Source organism: Gossypium hirsutum, chromosome A13, assembly GCF_007990345.1.
Source record: "Gossypium hirsutum isolate 1008001.06 chromosome A13, Gossypium_hirsutum_v2.1, whole genome shotgun sequence".
Classification (NCBI taxonomy): Eukaryota; Viridiplantae; Streptophyta; class Magnoliopsida; order Malvales; family Malvaceae; genus Gossypium; species Gossypium hirsutum.
This window is the reverse complement of record NC_053436.1, coordinates 70,415,370-70,435,158: the sequence shown is the minus strand read 5'-3', so window position 1 is coordinate 70,435,158 and position 19,789 is coordinate 70,415,370. Positions and strand designations below refer to the sequence as shown.

The 19,789-nt window shown below is 33.2% G+C and overlaps 1 protein-coding gene and 1 non-coding gene across 4 annotated transcripts; both read left to right on the top strand.

The window, feature by feature from the left end:
- Window positions 1-2,275: 2,275 nt before the first annotated feature.
- Window positions 2,276-2,382, top strand: LOC121213301 (small nucleolar RNA R71). The gene has a single exon (XR_005908684.1). It is a non-coding gene; the product is annotated as a small nucleolar RNA R71 (small nucleolar RNA).
- A 12,996-nt stretch (window positions 2,383-15,378) lies between these two features.
- Window positions 15,379-17,356, top strand: LOC107893597 (peptidyl-prolyl cis-trans isomerase CYP19-3). Of its 3 annotated transcripts, none has more exons than XM_016818631.2 (2): window positions 15,379-15,532; window positions 16,581-17,356. In XM_016818631.2, exon 2 carries the CDS (start codon window positions 16,603-16,605, stop codon window positions 17,125-17,127), a length of 525 nt encoding a protein of 174 aa, XP_016674120.1. In that variant the 5' UTR covers window positions 15,379-15,532; window positions 16,581-16,602; the 3' UTR covers window positions 17,128-17,356. The 3 variants fall into 3 exon arrangements, with proteins under 3 accessions (XP_016674120.1, XP_040941037.1, XP_016674119.1); XM_041085103.1 differs by having other exon boundaries at window positions 15,411-15,722; XM_016818630.2 differs by having other exon boundaries at window positions 15,461-15,731.
- Window positions 17,357-19,789: the final 2,433 nt, after the last annotated feature.

Below are 19,789 nucleotides of genomic sequence, written 5' to 3'. Positions count from 1 at the left end.
GCTTACCCCTTTTCTTTTCCCTGTCTTACAGAGCTCGAGGACTCGTAAATATTGGAAGACGGTTGGAGAATCAACACACTATCAACTAGACCAGCTTTGGTATATAGATACTCTTATTTTGTTTAATGGCATGTATAGGGCTTTGGTTCATTTTGTGATATGTGTCATTTGAATTGCCCATATGAAGGCTTGTAAAAGTTTACATATCTTTTTGTATTTGGCCATGAGAATTAGCTTATTTTGAAGTAGGTTATGACCTACAAATCTATACATGTTTATGTTTACATGGAATGGCTTGCCCATAATTAGCAATGAGTTACAATAATGAGCCAATCTTAAAGGTGTCAATGAGACATGGAAACCCTTAATATAGAAAGGGAATTAACCTAGCATGTATAAAACCGATGATATGAGGTTTACGTGCAATGAGGTTTACCTAGGTTATATGTAAGTGTATACTCTGGCCTATTATGTATTAAAGTAACCTATAAGTGTGATTGGGTGATAGAGGGTGACCAAAGGCTTGGAAAACAGCCTAACAAGGTCCACACGGGTAGACACACGAGCTTGTGTCTAGGCCGTGTGTGACACACAGATTGCCGTGTCGAACATGGGCTAGACACACGGGCGTGTATCTTAGCCGTGTACCCCCAAATGTATGCTGATGTCATAAACAGAGAGTTACACGGGCTGAGGGCACGGGCGTGTCCCAAGCCACTCGGGCGTGTGCGACCACACGGCTCCACCCACACGAGCGTATGACTCACTAAAGCAAGGAAATTTAACAAGATGTCCAAAGTTTACCGAATGTTCTTGGTTTTGTCCTGAACTGCCCCGATGTATGTTTTAAGCCTCGAAAGCCTGTATAAGGGACGATATGCATGTGATGAAAAGTTTTAATTTTGGGTGAAATTCAGTAACTTGATTTAGTGTGTTTGTAAATGTGTAAGCCCGGTAATGCCTCGAACCCTGTCCTGGCATTGGATATGGGTGAGGGGTGTTACATGCTCCTAAATCACATAATACTTTACCAACATAATGATTTCTAATTGAACAATGAATAGTAAAACTCCTTCAACTTAAGAGGCAATTTGTTTATCAACATCATTGTGTACCCTTCAGTGAGAGAAATAGTTTCAAATTCCCCCCAATCTTCGGTTCTTTGACAAGATATCTTTCATGAATTTTACGTAGTTGGGCATTTTCTTCAACGCTTCCACCAATGGTATGTTGATGTGGAGTTACTTCAAGACATCCAAAAAAAATTTAAACCAAAAATATTACTTAGATTTTTGAAATCACTGTGGAAAAGTGGCGGTGGCTTTCCTTCAGATTGCTGACATTTTTTTGCTATGGCATTTTTATTAGTAGCACAATTTGATTTCATTACAACATTTTTTTGATTGGTCTGCTAGGTTGTAAACTGCTCCACAGATTGGTCTGAATTGTTTCTATGTGTGAGATCTGAGTTGTCCTCATCTGTAATGGCATCACTAACAACTCTAGGTCTCACTTCTAAGCGTAATGGCCTTGCAATATTCCTTCCATTGAGATATTGAATTTTCAATGTCACTTGACAATGCTTCTTAAGGTCACGAGTTTAATGCATTGGCAGTCTACCCTACTTGATTTTCCAAAGCTATTAGGGATGCAGCTTGACTCTGGATCACAACATCATTTTTACCATATATTCCTTCAATAGAGCTTTCATAGAAGAAAACAATGATGCTAAACTTTGTTGAACATTTTATCATGGCATAGGTTGATTACAACCAAGTGGTGCATTTGTGGAATTCTATTGAACAACATTGTTGAAGTTCACCATTCCTTGATTATTCCAACTGAAGTTTGGGTGTTGCTTCCACCTTGGATTGTAGGTGTTGGAATATGGGTTATTGTTCTGGTTAAAATTACCCATGTAATACACAGAGTTCATCAAAAACATGATCTTCCCCACAATAAAGACATGATAGCTTGGCTGTTTTCATCTCCTGAACTACAGCTGGACACTTTAGTGTTTTGATCATATTAGCTAAAGATGATACATGAGCCATTAATGAAGTGATTGCATCAAGCTCCATTATGCTAGAACTCTTTTTCAATCCCTACTCTCGTAGTAGAGTATTGATAATCATTGTTGGCAATCCGTTCCAAATTGTCATATACTTCATTATATAATTTATCCAAAAAATTACCATTGGCAAACCCATCAACTACCATCCTTGCATATGTGTTTAATCCATTGTAAAACATTTCCATCTGTGTCCAGTGTTGGAAACCATGCATTGGACATTTCTTAAGTAATTCCTTGAATCGCTCCCAAGCATCATATAATGTCTCATCCTCTGATTGCCGAAAAGATGTGATATCATTCTTTAACTTGGCATTCATATTTAAAGGATTATATTATAGCAAAAACCTTTGACAAATATCATTTCAAGATGCCACCGTCCCTAACAGCAAAGCTTTCAACCATGCTCTAGCACAATCTCTTAATAAATATGGAAACAGTTTAAGTCATAGGGCGTCTTCAAGAACACCCTATTGCCTGAATGAGTCACAAACTTCCAAGAAAAGTCTTAAGTGCAATCGTGGATCTTAAGTAGGCAATCCACTGAATTGTCCTACCATTTCCAGCATCTAAAACATTACCAGTTTCAATTAAAACGATGGAGCTTGTATGTGCGGTCTGACTATTTCTGGATTCAAATCCACTAAAATTGGAACAACATGCTCTCGAATTGGTCTATCTCGATCATTTATCACACAAAAAATAGGAAGATTAATGTCCTGACCATTTGGATTGTCATTGAGATCATTCCCTTCCCTAGCTATATTTCACAATTCTTTTCTTCTTCTTCAAAAATTTCTTTCGATCTCTAGGTCACAAGGATATTATTTGTTAGTAGGAATGCCTCTTCTCATACACTAACGATAAACTTGTAAAAATTAAATACAACTAAGTTAAATGCAACTAATAGAACTAAGTAAAATAACAAAACCAAATTTCACCAAATTGCCGATCCTTGGCAACGGTACCAAAAACTTGTTACGTGTGAATATAATATGCGAATGTGCAAGTGTACACGTCGAATCAAGTAATACAGTAGTAAGTAAGACCGTCTCCTCAGGGATCAGATAGGATTAATTCGGTTAAACTATTACTATAAACTATATGAATCAAACTGTAGCAAAATAGATTAACAATTTGTAGAGCAAAAATCACGTATGCAATATTAAAATCAAATAACTAACTTAAAATGTTGTGGCAAAGATATGGATATAAAGTTGAGAATATCTACGTTGTTGAATAGGAAGGTTGGGATTATAAAGATTCTTTCCTTATAACACAATAATGTCATGGCAAAATCTTAACCAATCTATCATTCAGATTATATCTAAGGTAGTCTACTTCTTTCGAGAGTTAGACTTCAAGCGACCTTACCTAAGGCTTTGCATATCTACAAGCTTTAAGGAGGATACCCAGCACTGTTTCTTCCTTTCTCTGTACAGAGTGTAGCTCCATGTCTAGAGTGCTACGAGTATTCTATCGAATACTCGCTTGTATCATTCAATCACAATCCAACTCATCTACCCTTTTCAGAATTAAATCAATTTTATGGACATACCATATATATAACATCCCGAATTAAGGCCTAGTCAAAACAGTGGTTTTGAGACCATAAATTCAACGCAGAAATAATTATTTTATGATTATTAGGAGGTCTATGATATGATTGCATGCTTGTGTGAAAATTTTATGAAGAAATTTCATTGATAAAGTGTCCAATTTAACATTTAGGACTAAATTGCAAAAGTTACAAAATGTGATTTCTAGAAGCCTTAAGCATGAAATTTCCATGGATTATTAATTAGAGGTCCTTAAATAGCAATTTGCTGAATTTCTATTTTTATGGACAAAAATGGGCATGAATAGGAAAATTTTGAAAGAAATGCCTTAAGGGCATTTTTTGTCATTTGGTTAATAAAAGAATAAAAAGGGAAAATAAAGCCAAAATTTGTCCATCTTCCCCAACCCTTGGCTGAAATTCCCAAGCTCTCCATAGCTAGGGTTTTGTCATCTTTCAAGCTTAATTGTAAGTACATCCTAGCCTCGTTTTTAATGCTCTTTACATTTTTAAAGTCTTCATAACCCGATTTACCTATTTCTACCCTTATTTTGAAGTATGGTTCATGTTTGAAATTTGACCCATGTATGACATGCATGTGTTTTGATGTTTAATGGAGAAATATGAATGTTTGATGTGTGATAAACATCTTTTACCACGTGATTTCTAGTGAAAATGGCTAAAAAGGAATTATTTGTAAAGTTTGTAAAATGGGAAGTAAGATGTATGATTTAATGAGAAATGTGGGCTTCTATGAGTATGTTATAAGTTCGGTTAGGCTTGGGTAACAAAGAAAATGAACACATTTCATTCTATGAGTCTAGGGACTAATTTGAAAATATGTGAAAGTTTAGGAGCAAAATCGTACATTTTCCTAAATATAGTTTTTGGACTGATTTGAATAATGTGCTAATTAAATAAGCTGAATTTGCTATTATAGATCAAGAAAAATCGAGTCCGGACCTAGACCAGGGAAAGAACAAGATTTTAGACTAAATCGAATTAATTGTCCATATTTTGTACCGAGGTAAGTTCATGTGTAAATAATGCAATGATATATCATTTTTGAATGTTTTATTTATGTATGAATCTCTATGTTTAATTATTATGGCGAGTGTATGAACGACCTTATTGTCTATGAGCATGACATTGTGAACGAATTCGACGAATATGCGTTATCGAGAAAATCACATTTGAACCTTAGGAATATTTTAGGATACAAGTGACATTTCACTAGGAATTATATGATTATGATATCATGAAATTATGTGTATATGTGATTATGTGAATTCTGGGTTAGTCTTGTACGTTCTACCAGTGGCTTGGTGGCTCGGCATATGTTACGTGTACCTATCAGCTTGTGTGAGCAACCCGAGTAGTTACGTCCTAACTGTCAACTTGTGTAAGCAGGCCCGTGATTAGCTCAAGAGCGAGCAATGCTTGATTGTGATATGAGGTAGCATGTGGCTACGTTTGAGGCACTATGTGCAAGTCTTCCGTGTATCTGATAGTATTCCGAGTGTTCAACAGGTAAACCTGTGAGTTATTTGACAAGTCAATAATAAGGAAATATGTTAATGTGTTACGAGTTGGTATAGGTATGTACGAAAAACTCATGTAAATGAGCTTGGTATGTGATGAACTTTTGGTAAGATTGAAAATGTGTAAGTTATGCCTACAAATTTAAGTTATGCCTATGAATTTATGATGACACATATGTCAACTATGTTATGTCAATGGTATTATATATATATAATTATGTTGCTATTTATTTGCATGTGAACTTACTAAGTTTTATGCTTACTCTCGTCTCTTTTCCATTTTCTTATAGTATCGCCAAGCTAGCTCAGGGATCGAAGGATGTCGGAGACTTGATCACACTATCAACTGGACATTTGGGTATAGTTAGTCTAAACATTTTGAGTATGGCATGTATAGGGACTTGGTCTTTTTGTTATATGTCATGTTGGTCTAGCCAAATGTGCTGGATTATGGTAATATTTTATTCATTTTGTATATAACCATGTGATATGGTTCATATTGATTATTTGGGTTGTAACCTTAATTAATTATGCATGCATGCAATGTGTTATGCTTGATGTGGTTGCTTGTGGATGAAATGTGTAATGAATGGCATATATGCTAAATGAATGAATCGTGGCTAATAAGTATGACCAAAATTATAGTATAATTGAGTAAATTGGAAGTAGGTTTACCATGATGAATAAAAACAAAATTGCTGTGGAATGCTATATGGAAGCATGATGGTTTGGATAGATGATATGTTGTCATTACAAAGTCATGAATTAACCAAGTTTATGAGTATTTGAGTGACTAAATATACTATGTTGCATGCCATCAAAAATGTACGAGTGAATGAGCATTTTAGGGTGACAAATGGCTTGGAAAATAGCCTCAAAGTTGTCCACACGGGTAGACACACGGGCGTGTGTCTAGGCTGTGGTCTGCCCCATGGGCGTGTGATTCGACCGTGTGTTCCCTACACCCTAATTAATACAAAACAGAATGCCCAGTGGTAAACACACGGACAGAGACACAGGCGTGTGTCTCTGCCGTGTGAAGGGCACGACCTTAGGACATGAGCGTGTTCCCAGGTCGTGTGAAGTTTGCACCTTATTTTGGAATTTAATTCGCCACACGGTCACATGGATGTGTGACATGGATGTGTGACACGGTCACAGGCGTGTGTCTCTGCCGTGTCCTAAGCACACGGATGTGTGACATGGCTATGTGACCCTATTTTTGTTGATGACATCATAAACAGAGAGTTACACGGGCTGAGGACACGGGCGTGTCCCAAGCCACACGGGCATCTGACCCTGTTTTATGAAAAATTTTCTAAGTTTTTCTAAAGTTCTTGGATTAGTCCTGAACTACTCCCGATGTATGTTTTGGGCCTCGTAGGCCCATATAAGGGACAATTTGCATGTGTATGAATGGTTTTAAATTCAACGAAGTTTTATGGCCTGTTGTGTATGTTTGCTGGTGTTTAAGTTCGGTAATGCCTCTTATCCTGTTCCAGTGTCGGACATGAGTAAGGGGTGTTACAATACATTCATCTATGTCTAGAGACTACATGCATACATTTTAAAATAGTGCAAATCAAATGAAATAGTAAATCTAATCAGGATAATGCCTTGGCCATTAAAGGAACTAAAGATTCATCCAATAATCCCAACCCAATGAGATTAGCTCATGAGTTGGAAATTAAAATCCAAAATGAAAGTATCATTCAACAACATATTTCCACAGTTAAAATTCACAAAAATCAACTAAGATAATGAAGGAATAACTTTATGAAGCTTTCACCAATTCGGCCCTCAACTCCAGTGCTGCAATATCTTGTGAAGCCCATGGTTGAATGATTCTCCTCCATCCTTGTGTTGCTGCTCTGCTCCTTACTTACCCTCTTTTCTTGCGTCTTTGGATCTGCTACGAGAAATTGTGTGAGAGGAAAAATCGCCTCCTTCCTTTCTTTTTCTTTCTTCTTTTTATAGGGTAGATCCCCCTTTCAGCACACATTCTTTTCTCCCTCTTTTTTAAGTGGATATTTCTGGTACAAGTATAGCTGGCTGAGAGTGGCACGGATTGACAGCTGAGTTAGCATCTTCTTGGAATTGCCATGGCATTTGTGCTGGTAATCTATCCAACCTTTTTTCATGATAAAACTTCACTCATTCACTTCTTTTACCCCTTTCTGTACCTGCTATACACAACACGTAATTCATTTCCTCCCACAAGTAAAAGTAACATGTAGTGACATTGAAAGCATAATCCAAGCTTTATGATGCAATGTTATAAAAATACTAATATAATTTCCTAAAATGCAACTAAATTTACTTAAGTACGAACAATTAACCAAGTTTAGAGGCCTGAAATATAACTCTTTTCAAGAGTTATCATGCTACACCATTCCTAGTGCTTGAGTCATTTTGAAGCTATCTTTTCTTTGAAATCTAATCGTTCTAAAGCCTCAAAACGTTACAAGCCTAGAAGTCCTATGTGACTTGAACATTTTTGTGAATGAATTTATGAGTTGTATATATTTATATGTATGATGGTGAATGAATTGAATTCTTACCTTTGTATTATTTTGATAGGATAACATGTGTGATTATATTATTGCATAATTGCCTCTATATTTATTTGTTATTTAACTTATTGAACTAAATCTGCTTTAGGAGTTTATGAATTGCCTAAGCATCACTCTTAAGTTGTATGTTAGAAGAGATACATACATTATTAATACTTGTTTACCATGCATAATATATATCATTATTGCTTAAGAGTGAACTTTTGCATGTTTGGTGTGACAGTCCTAAGTAGACCCTAGTCGAAAAGTGGTTTCGGGACCACAAAACCGAGTTTTATAAATAATTGAAAGTTATATTCTATGTTCATGATGTGAGTAAATGCATGTGTAAAAATTTCAAGCATTAATTTTTCCATTTGTATGTGAAATTTTGAAACGGGACTTATGTGAAACATTGGTAAAATAGGTTAGGTAAATATATAAAGTGATCTAATAGAGCATGTATTCAAAAATGTGGGCTTGCATGTCAAATTACCCACTTTTGAGATGGTGGCCGGTCATGATATGGTGTTATATATATAATATGTATTGTGATTTAAGATATTATATTACAAATGAATTAATAAAAGAAAAAAAAAGAGATATTAGATAATAGTTAGTGGGAGGAGAAACCAAAGTTGGTTCATCCTTGTCCTCCATTGCCGTAGCCTAAAGGGAGGGAGAAGAAAGTTTGGTTGCTTTAATTTTTGGCTTAGAAGATGGCTAGAATGAGGTATGTATTGAATGATTCTTGAAAATCTATGCATGTTTGAGATGATTAGTTCAAACTCTACTTATCACATGGATTAAACTTAGAATTTTGAGGTTTGAGATTCGGTCAATAAGCTTGAAACTCATAGTAGTTTGTTTTGGTAAGCTTGGTATACGGATGATAGATGTGTTTTGGTTTTGGTTTGATAATGAAGTTAATGATGATGATTTTCGGTCATGTATTAACTTAAATTGTAAGTATGATTTATGGTATAATTTGTGTGATGGAATGGTCTTGAGATTTGGCTTGATTAAATGGGTAAAATGCTAAGTGTATTAAAGATGATGTAATGGTTATTTCGGTTTATGTGAAGTAAATATAGATGATGGTTATAAGCTGTTTTATGATTTGATAATGGTGATTAAATCTTGTAGTTAAGTGTTTAGATATATATATTAATAATGAATTTAGTTGTACTTGCTATGTGAGAAATATGCAATGCTATAGGTATTTGATTATTAGATATGGTTATTCTAAGTTGATTTGTAATGGTATGATTGCATTGATGAATTGGTTTGGAAATGGTGGATAATATGAATATGAATATTAGGATAGGGCTTTAAGTTCATATTGATAAGTATGCACTATAGGTATTTGGTATGTATATATATTGTTGATGTCGTATGCATTGGTCATTTTTTTTTATGATTTGTAATGGTAAAAATAAATTTGTATCACTTTGTGTTATTTATATAAGTGGCTGTATGTTCGGCCATGGTAATTGGCTATCTAGGTTCCATTTACAATGGCAAGTAATGTGAATTCTTGTTTGTGCATGTGAATTATGTATTAGTGAAATAAACATAAAAGTTAGTCATGGTATATTTCATAAACACATTATGCACTAAAGTTATACGATTATCAACTGTGACTATTAAAGAAGTAATGTTGAATAAGTAATGAAACAAATTCATTTGTTTTAATTAAGCTCATGAGCAAAGAGGATATAAATCAGATAAGGGGAAAGAGAAAGCCGTCGAGTAGCCTATCCGCAGTTGCTCAAATAAATAAAGTAAGTTCTTAAGTAATTGAGTTTGATTCCTTTGTAAGTTTTAAGTTTTAAAATGGGATGAATATGAATTATGTATATACGTTAAGGTCAATGACTTTTCTAAATGACGGCATATATGATATTATGTTTTAAATATGTGAATGAGAACTTTACAGAGTAAATTGTATAAATCTGCTAGGGACAACAGCAGTAGCGTGTTTTGGAAAAATTACCATAAATTGTGGGAGTTGAGTTAAAGGCTGAATAAATTATGTAATTAAAGCTTGATGCGTCTAGTTTCGTATAAAAGAAATCGTGTAAGTAAAGGGGTTGCCGATAATGAGATTTTCAAAGTTGTGTGAGACAGAGTCAGAATGGCTCCGAAATCCCCTGTTCAGTATTTGGAAAATCATTATAAATCGTACAAAAATGATTATAAGATAAAATTATATGTTTAGACTCCTGAATGAGTCTAGTTTCAAACAAAATAAACGAAAACATATTTTGAATTCTGTACATTGAGAAATTAAATTCTTAGTGAAGAGTAGTCAGAGTAGTCAAGCAGTAAAATAGGGGAAACTTTAAGAAAAATCTGGTATTGATTGGCCAAACCAAAAATTCTGAAAATTTTGTGGATAGAGGATATACGAGTCTATTTCATGGAAAATTAACGTCACATAATTTGGAATTTCGTAGCCCCAGTTAAAAATAATTTAACGACTGTTGCTCAGGAAAACAGCTTGTAGAGAAATTGTGGTTATGTTGTAAACATGGATAAAACTTGTTTTAGTTGCTCATAAGCTATTGATTAAACCCATACGTGAATTCTAAATTGTGATATTATAAAATGATATATGAGTGTTAGATGGATCTTTAATATTAAAATTTGTGAAATTGTAAGTTTATAAGTATTCGAATATGAAATGATAGTATGGCTTGAAATTGAATTATTCATTGGAAAATGATAGATGTAGATTCAGCCAAGACAAAGTGTATACATGAAAGTATATGTGGTATGTGAAGTATATTTGGATAATTGTGATGTGAATACATGAAAATTTATATTTTGATTTAGGATTTTATGTGATGAATGTGAATGTGTATATATGAGATAATGCCGAATGGCAAATGTGATGAATGTGAACATGCATATATGAGATAAGGCCGAATGGCCAATGTGATGAATGTGAACATGCATATGTGTGATAAGGCCGAATGGCCAATGTGATGAATGTGAACATGCATATGTGTGATAAGGCCGAATGGCCAATGTGATGAATGTGAACATGCATATATGTGATAAGGCAGAATGGCCAATGTGATGAACGTGGAAGTGTATATATGTGGTAAAGTCGAATGGCTAATGCGAAATGTGTATGAGATGGATATGAGGTAAAGCCGAATGGCTAATGCGAAACGTGTATGAGATGGATATGAGGTAAAGCCGAATGGCTAATGCGAAACGTATATGAGATGGATATGTGGTAAAGCCAAATGGCTAATGTGAGATATGTATGAGATGTGTATATATATATTGTGGCCAAATGACAAACGGCGGAAGGTGTGTTTTATTAGATATTTGATGAGGTAAATGAATTACAAATATGATAGTCGATGTGAATGTTGTAACATGTGAATAAATATCCATGAAACTCTATGATGTAAACCCGGGATTAAAGACCAGATGACCATATGTGGTGACTATGTCTGGGTTAAGACCCGCTGACTCGTGTGGAGATTTCATCTGAGCTAAAGGTCTCGCCGATAATCCGAGTAGAGTTTAAAGCTATAAGACTTCGCAATAAGAATTGCTTATAAATATATTCAATGCGAAAGGTTAAACAGGTATGTACTCCACGTTTATATGTGAGCTTGATTTGAACTAAATCATAAGGTAGTTATGTGATGCATACGTGAGCAATCTATGAGACTATTCCTATGATTATGTGACATCGGATCAGTGTGAGAGGTTATGTGAAATTATACAATATATCTATGTCACATGAGCTCACTTTTATGTGAAAGTTTATCTGCCTATTGTATATGATGAGATGTGCATATTCGGTAAAGGGATGGTATGCCCGAAGGAAGAGTGAAATAAAAATACGAACAACTATGTTATAATTTGATTGTTATCTGTTAACACTGCTTAAAACTTACTAAGCATTGTAATGCTTACTCCGTTTACTTTGTTTCCTCTGTTTTATAGATCTCATTTGGAAGCTACAGACTCGGGGATCGTCAGCAACTAGTCACACTATCACTATCCACTGCTTGTTACTATTATGTTTTGAATTATTTTATGGCATGTATAGAATAGACCAGTGGCCGAAGAATATTTTGGTTAATGTATATAAGCCATGCGAAAATGGCATCTTTTGAATGTATACTTATAGAAGTTTAAATTTGTATCCCTGACTGTCTTTAGTATTTATCTAGAGGAATGTTCTCAAAAAAAAAATTTACTGTTCTGATATGAGTTTCAAGTCTGGTAATGCCCCTTCACCTATTCTGGCGACGGATACGGGATAGGGGTGTTACATTTGGTGTTTTGTGTGTTTACTTGAAGACAAACAATGACTTAAATGTGGGAGAGTTTGATGTGTCATATTTTGATACGAAAAATTAAGCTTTTACGCACTTAAAGAACTTATTCTAGGGTAATTCATAAGGTCTTGTAATGTTTTTTTCACATTTAAGTATATTTTACTTTTAGATTTAGTTTTTACATAATTTTATGTTTTTATGAATAAAATGGAAATTGCATGCCATTATGGACTTAACCTGTATGTAAAGATGACTTCAAGTACTTAGTTGATGAGGAAGTGAGGGAATATGCCTAAACTAGAGCCAAGGTCACGATATTGCTTGTCAATGTCGCAAAATTGATGAAATTTCCATCGACTAAGGAGTTGGCTTTCATAGTTTTGCAACCCTGAGTGAACTGTTATCAAGGTCGCGACACCAAGGAGTGCATGTCACAACACTAGCCTTCAAAGTCACGACATCGAACTAAAGTTGAAGAATCGAGCAAGACTAAGTGTAAGGTTGTGACATCAACCTCTATGGTCGCAACATCAAGTGGTCGATGGACTAGATTATTGTTGATGTCGTGACATCAACTTGTGGGTAACGACATCGAGCCTGACATTGTTATTGTTTGGTTGTGACATCAACTTGTGGGTCGCGACATTGAGCCTAACATTAAAGGGTAATCTATAGTCACTTTGGTCAACCTTGCCTTAAATGAGTTTATAATGGATGGAAAAAATGTCATTGTTAGGTTAAGTTTAGCTAAAATATAAGTACTACTTTATAAGTATTTTAAGGGGGTAAAAAGTTTTAGGTTAATTCTCAGTTTAAGGTTTTAATTTTTCTAAAGAAATTTCATTTTTCTCTTAGAAAACTACAATGAACTTTTTGTACTCTAGGTATTTTCTTAAAATTTTCGTTTCTAATTTACCTAATTCTATAATTCAACATTCAGGCTTTCCATTATTGGTGAATCAAAACACTTTTACTTCATTAATTCAAGGAGTGTAAGGTTGTGACATCAACCTCTATGGTCGCAACATCAAGTGGTCGATGGACTAGATTATTGTTGATGTCGTGACATCAACTTATGGGTAACGACATCGAGCCTGACATTGTTATTGTTTGGTTGTGACATCAACTTGTGGGTCGCGACATCGAGCCTAACATTAAAGGGTAATCTATAGTCACTTTGGTCAACCTTGCCTTAAATGAGTTTATAATGGATGGAAAAAATGTCATTGTTAGGTTAAGTTTAGCTAAAATATAAGTACTACTTTATAAGTATTTTAAGGGAGTAAAAAGTTTTTAGGTTAATTCTCAGTTTAAGGTTTTAATTTTTCTAAAGAAATTTCATTTTTCTCTTAGAAAACTACAATGAACTTTTTGTACTCTAGGTATTTTCTTAAAATTTTCGTTTCTAATTTACCTAATTCTACACTTCAACATTCAGGCTTTCCATTATTGGTGAATCAGAACACTTTTACTTCATTAATTCAAGGAGTGTAAGGTTGTGACATCAACCTCTATGGTCGCAACATCAAGTGGTCGATGGACTAGATTATTGTTGATGTCGTGACATCAACTTATGGGTAACGACATCGAGCCTGACATTGTTATTGTTTGGTTGTGACATCAACTTGTGGGTCGCGACATCGAGCCTAACATTAAAGGGTAATCTATAGTCACTTTGGTCAACCTTGCCTTAAATGAGTTTATAATGGATGGAAAAAATGTCATTGTTAGGTTAAGTTTAGCTAAAATATAAGTACTACTTTATAAGTATTTTAAGGGAGTAAAAAGTTTTAGGTTAATTCTCAGTTTAAGGTTTTAATTTTTCTAAAGAAATTTCATTTTTCTCTTAGAAAACTACAATGAACTTTTTGTACTCTAGGTATTTTCTTAAAATTTTCGTTTCTAATTTACCTAATTCTACACTTCAACATTCAGGCTTTCCATTATTGGTGAATCAGAACACTTTTACTTCATTAATTCAAGGATTTCGACAAAAGACATTGAGCATTTTTAACCTCTTTTAATTTTAGTTATTTTCTTCATTGTTTTTAGCATGAAATTGATTGGTTGTATTGACTTTACATTAGGTGTGGACTAATTACGCGAGTAGTTGATTGATTGAAATGTAAAGTGGTGAATTTTAGGTTATGGACTAAATTGTAAAATTTAGACTAAATTGAATCAATTGAAACAATTTAAAATTGACAACTCTAGGGAACTATTTAGATAAGTTAGACTGAGAGGAAAACCTATCGTATAATAATTTATTTAGTTCGTTTAACCTAGTAAGACTGAGAGGTAAATTGGATTGAATTACTTATTTAGGTTAAAGTTGAGACTGAGAGGTGAAATTTAACTAAAAAGGAAAATTAGGAATTTAGTCCCCAAAGCTATAAATTCACTACTAGCATGGATATTAATAAACTAATATTGTTGATTGATTGTTTTAATTGTTAAATTGAATAAATTGCATTTTAGTTCTTATTATTTAGGAATTTCATGAATCTCTTTTTTCTTTTGGTTTGTCGTAATAACATGTCATTAGAGTAGCTAATTAGACTTTCCCTTGTATGCTTAGTTGTTCTTTTCAATTTACTCATCCTTTCTCTCTTGGGTTTGATCCTCAGAATACTTTGTGCTCTGGTATGACACAATAAATATTACAACTAGACCTGTGACACTTGCAGAACACCGCACTTCATATCTATTTACTTGCAATTTTTTCTGCTCGGCATATGTACGTTGAGGCATGATCACATATTGATCCTAAAACCCAAATTAAATCATATACATCTAATTGTATTTAACAAATTAAACGTAAAATTAAACATACTCACAATTAACAATAATTTATACTATTAACAAAATCATGAAAAATAATACCTAATAATATTAACAATTAAATTTCATCAAATAAAACCCCTAAGCCTGAATTAAACACTAAAAAGTTAACATCGTTACCTTAGTTATTGAAATATAAATAACCTTTGTCAAATACAGGTACCACATTGGACCAAAAAATAACACATGTACCACATTAGAAAAAGTGTCAAATTCAAAAAAAAGTCAAATTCAAATACCAAATGATATATTAGGTCCATTAAATTAAATATATATTTGAATGTAATAGAAAATAAAAATTTAGCCCAATAAAATGATATGATTTAAGGATTTATCTAATTTTAAAATATTATTTATTAAAATAATATGTTTTTTAATATTTCGATTAGCTTACTTTTGTTAAATGGAGGTAAATGTATCAAAATAAATAAAATAAAACCATACATTTAGGATAAAAGTGCAATTTCAAAAATTAAGTGGGTAGAAAAAAATATACACTAGAATAAGGGTAACAATGTACAAAAAGAAAACTAAAATCTCAGCTAAAACCCTAAAAATCTCCCATCCATTGCCACTATATAAGTTCACCTAAAACCCCAAACGCTGTATCTCCGTTATTCGGCGTCTCCAATCTCTACCTCTCCTTATCTCACCCAAAGGTGAACCACTTCTTCACCCCCCCCCCCGAAAAATTTTTTGCTTGATTTTTATGTTTATATTAGCACACATCGAAGGCTTGCAGGTGATGTTTTCTTGAGAACCTGTGAGCTCAATAGCTGTGCAATATCATGAGTATCATCCCCTTCAATGAATTTCTCCTTTTGATAAATAGCCATCATTTATCATGAGGTTTGAATGGTAGATGATTACATTTTCTTAATACCCATTTACTAATATTTGGTTATAAGAATAGCCCGTGAATTCCTTTTTGTTAATCTGTTATTGCAGAGCAGAGGTTTAATAGTTTCTTCTTCTTCTTCTTCTTTTTTTCTGTGTGTGTGTAGTTAAATATTTGGTAAATTGACAACCTTATGGTGAAAACTTGTACCTTTCAAAGTAACGAGCTGTTTCAATCTGATGATGAAAATGTTTTTGTTTGATTAGTTTTCTTTTGGGTATGGGGTTTTATAGTTTTATTTCTCTCTAATATTTAATTTTCTTGAAACTTTTGCATCCTAGGTGCTAGAATCCTTATATTGCTTGAGTTGATACCTTGATTAAGGTGCAATTTGTATGCATAAATGTTTTAAGATATATGCAAAACAAATTTAAGCTATACAGGCATTTGCATGCGTGCCTATATATACAAACAAGTTTAAGGTGTATAAATATGGTCATAGGCTCTATAAAGAGTGGCCAAGTTTGTCCTACAAATGTGCTAAATTTTGTTTTTCTTGTATTGGCTGGTATGCAAGATTTTGATCAAGTAGAGAGAGGGGTGTATAGGCACACTAGGCGTGCATCTGCTGGACTGCACATACTCGAAATGATTTGAAATGATTTTGTTTTAAGATACTAAGCTGCCACATCTAGGTGTGACTAGACTTATGCCTGAACAAGTGGGTATTAGTAGATAAATCTTGATTGATTATGATATAGAATGTGTTTTGCAAGTAATTAGGAGGATTTATTTCTTCTGTTAGTTCCTTTGCATGTGTACAATGTTTGAATTTGATGATAACACGAGGTTCTGATTCTTGTCTGCAGGTGTGTTAACTGGGTTAGCAAAATGTCAAACCCCAAAATTTTCTTTGATATTTTGATCGGAAAAGCAAAAGCTGGCCGAGTTGTAATGGAGCTATTTGCTGATGTTGTACCAAAAACTGCTGAAAATTTCCGTGCCCTCTGTACTGGGGAGAAAGGTGTTGGACAGTGCGGGAAGCCATTGCACTATAAAGGCTCAGCATTTCACCGAATCATTCCGAGCTTCATGTGTCAAGGTGGAGATTTCACTAGGGGGAATGGCACGGGTGGAGAATCTATCTATGGCATGAAATTTGCGGATGAAAACTTCAAGCTCAAACACACTGGACCTGGTTGTCTATCAATGGCAAATGCTGGACCAAACACCAACGGTTCTCAGTTCTTTATATGCACTGAGAAGACCCCATGGCTGGATGGAAAACATGTTGTCTTTGGTAAAGTAGTGGATGGTTATAGCGTTGTGAAGGAAATGGAAAAAGTAGGCTCCGAAAGTGGGCGGACTTTGCAGCCTGTTGTGATTGAAGACTGTGGTCAGGTAGAAGAGAATTGATGCAGATGCAGGGAATGCTTAAGTACCGTGTTTTTCTTTCACTTGAGCACTGCTCTAGAATTATATCTAGTTAAAGAACATAATCTATTTTGTTTTGAGCCTGCTTGGCTGATTGGCTATGATAATCTCTTTAATGTGCACAAAATATACTCTTGATTGAAGTCATGCATGAGGCAACACAAGGAAAACAAAATTTATATCTAAGAATAATTGAAGATATTGATATTTATATTTATGTCCAAGAGGGGGTATTATTCAGCTGATTCAGGATTTTACGACGCCTCCTTTTATCCTCCAAAGCTGGAGCCTTGAAAGGAAACAGACAAATATATGTCAACCATATCATCTATGGCAGTCAATGAGAATGCGGGGATGACAACGTGGGTTGAAAAAAAAAAAGAGATAATGAGGAATTGTCTGTACCATCACGTCTCGCCTGCAACCATTTGAGTAAAAAATCAGAAGTTAATTATATAACTAATATGGGGATGACAATGTGGAATTAACAATAGGTGGAGTGATTGTGTCCGAGTCCTGAGTTGACATTAGTGCTTTTTGTGATGTATACAACCTTTAAAGTGGAGAAAACTATGGGTTGAAGAAGCCTGATATCAAAAGAGGGGATTATGACACTGGTCAGTGTCTCACAAGCCTTTTATCTCCAAGCATTTGTTTGATCATTGTGTGCAATCCATTTTATAAAACCCTCGACAGAAACGGAAACTGGCTTCGAGTATATGCTCCAAACTGACTTGACCCACTTCGTTTTACTGTTTAAACTTCTGGTGATACATGTACATGTTTGACACAGAGTATGTTCGATCATACCTGAAGATTAGATTCAAGGCAAGAATAGTTCCAGGGATTATCCCGAATTGTTACAAGTTTTCCATCTAAAATCAATCCATAACAGTGATGGGATTGTAGTCAAATATCAATCTTTTTTTCAAAGGACTTACCGTTCGCCATTGATGAAGTTGAAGAGCCCTCTCAATCTCATTTATAGCTATGAAATTGTTAGCTTATAGGGAAGTTTGTTATTAAGAACTTCACAGGTAATATATATCAAACGAGTATGTCAGTAATGGTCTCTTAGAAGAGTTTTGTTTCCTTTGCCACACAAGTCGTTCTATAGGTTGTTTTTCTTTTGTGAAAAAGAGATTCATGTAATTAAAAAACTTTGGATAATCATATGATTTTATAGGAACCTTAAATTTTGATTCTGTTACTTGTGTCATTTTTTAATTAAATAAAAATATCATTTATTTAACATTAAATTTATCTCTTTTTCTCTCCCCTTAATCTTCTTTTGCATGACTTGACCTATAATAGTAGAATTCATAGCTCAATAAAAAATAAATAATATCCTATCATTGACATTATATAATAGAGATAAAAGTAACATAACCACAAGTCACTTCCCTAAAATGAATGATTTAATCACTATGAGTTCATAACTAATTTTTTCATAAAAAAAGATGTAATAGTTGATATGACATTAAAAATGATCATACTAGATGAACATATTTAACCCGAAGAGATTAAGGATATTCTATGAGGGTAACATATATATGACAAGATTTTTGAATGAACACTTGATGAAGTAGCTTTCGTAATGGTATATGATAAGGGGGAACTCAGTCATAGTACTATAGTGGAATGACTCCATGACTAAATAATGTTATAATTAATAGAGAAAGAATTAGAATTTAATTACAAATTATTTAAGCTCTAATTATATATTTTCAATCTATCTCTTAACTAGCTCTATAAAACCCTTAACAGTTTACAAACAAATCAATATGCTGAATGAATGAAAACAACGAATTACAGAAATAGATTGTATGTATCATTATTCACAATGAATATTTTTTCTCGCTGTATACAAGAAATGACTTAGAGATTAATTTAATTTCTTTAAATTATTATTTAATTGATTTAAATTAAATAATTAAAGTTTAAAGTGGAAATTAAATTAATTAGTCTATCACAGTTTTAGTCAACAAGTTAATTTATTTAGGAAATGAATTAAATTCATTTAATTAATTAATTAATTAATATTTTGAATTTAAAAAATATTTATTTGGTTTAAAAGTCAGATAAGACATATAATTGTACTCAATACGAAAAGTAGATCCAGAAGCTCTTTTGTAAGAAGTGGATAATAATTCTAGTGCCAAATTCATTTTAGATGAGTGCAAAATTTTAAAAAAATTAAAAATTATAAAATAATTTATTAACAATTATTAAAAATTATAAAAATATATAAAAATTCAAATGTATAAAAACTCAAAAAATTTTATTTATTTTTAGTGTGTATATAATCACTTTTAATTCAAATTTATATAGTCAATAATTACTTTTATTCTTAGTCAATAATTTTATTTTGAACTAAATAAACAAACAACTTGTAATAAAGAAATAAACATCTCTAATTTTGCTTTATTACTATTGTTTTTCATGCCTATATGTTATTGAGTTTGGCTTATACATGAATGAAGTGAACATAGTAAAAGCTATATGTTCCTTTAACTTCCACGAAAAAATTATTAAGAATTAAAAAAGTAATTATATATGCACTAATAGTAGATACTAATTTTTACATTTAATTTTTTTTTTAAATTTCAAAGTTTTTTAATTTTTTACTTGATCAAAATAAATC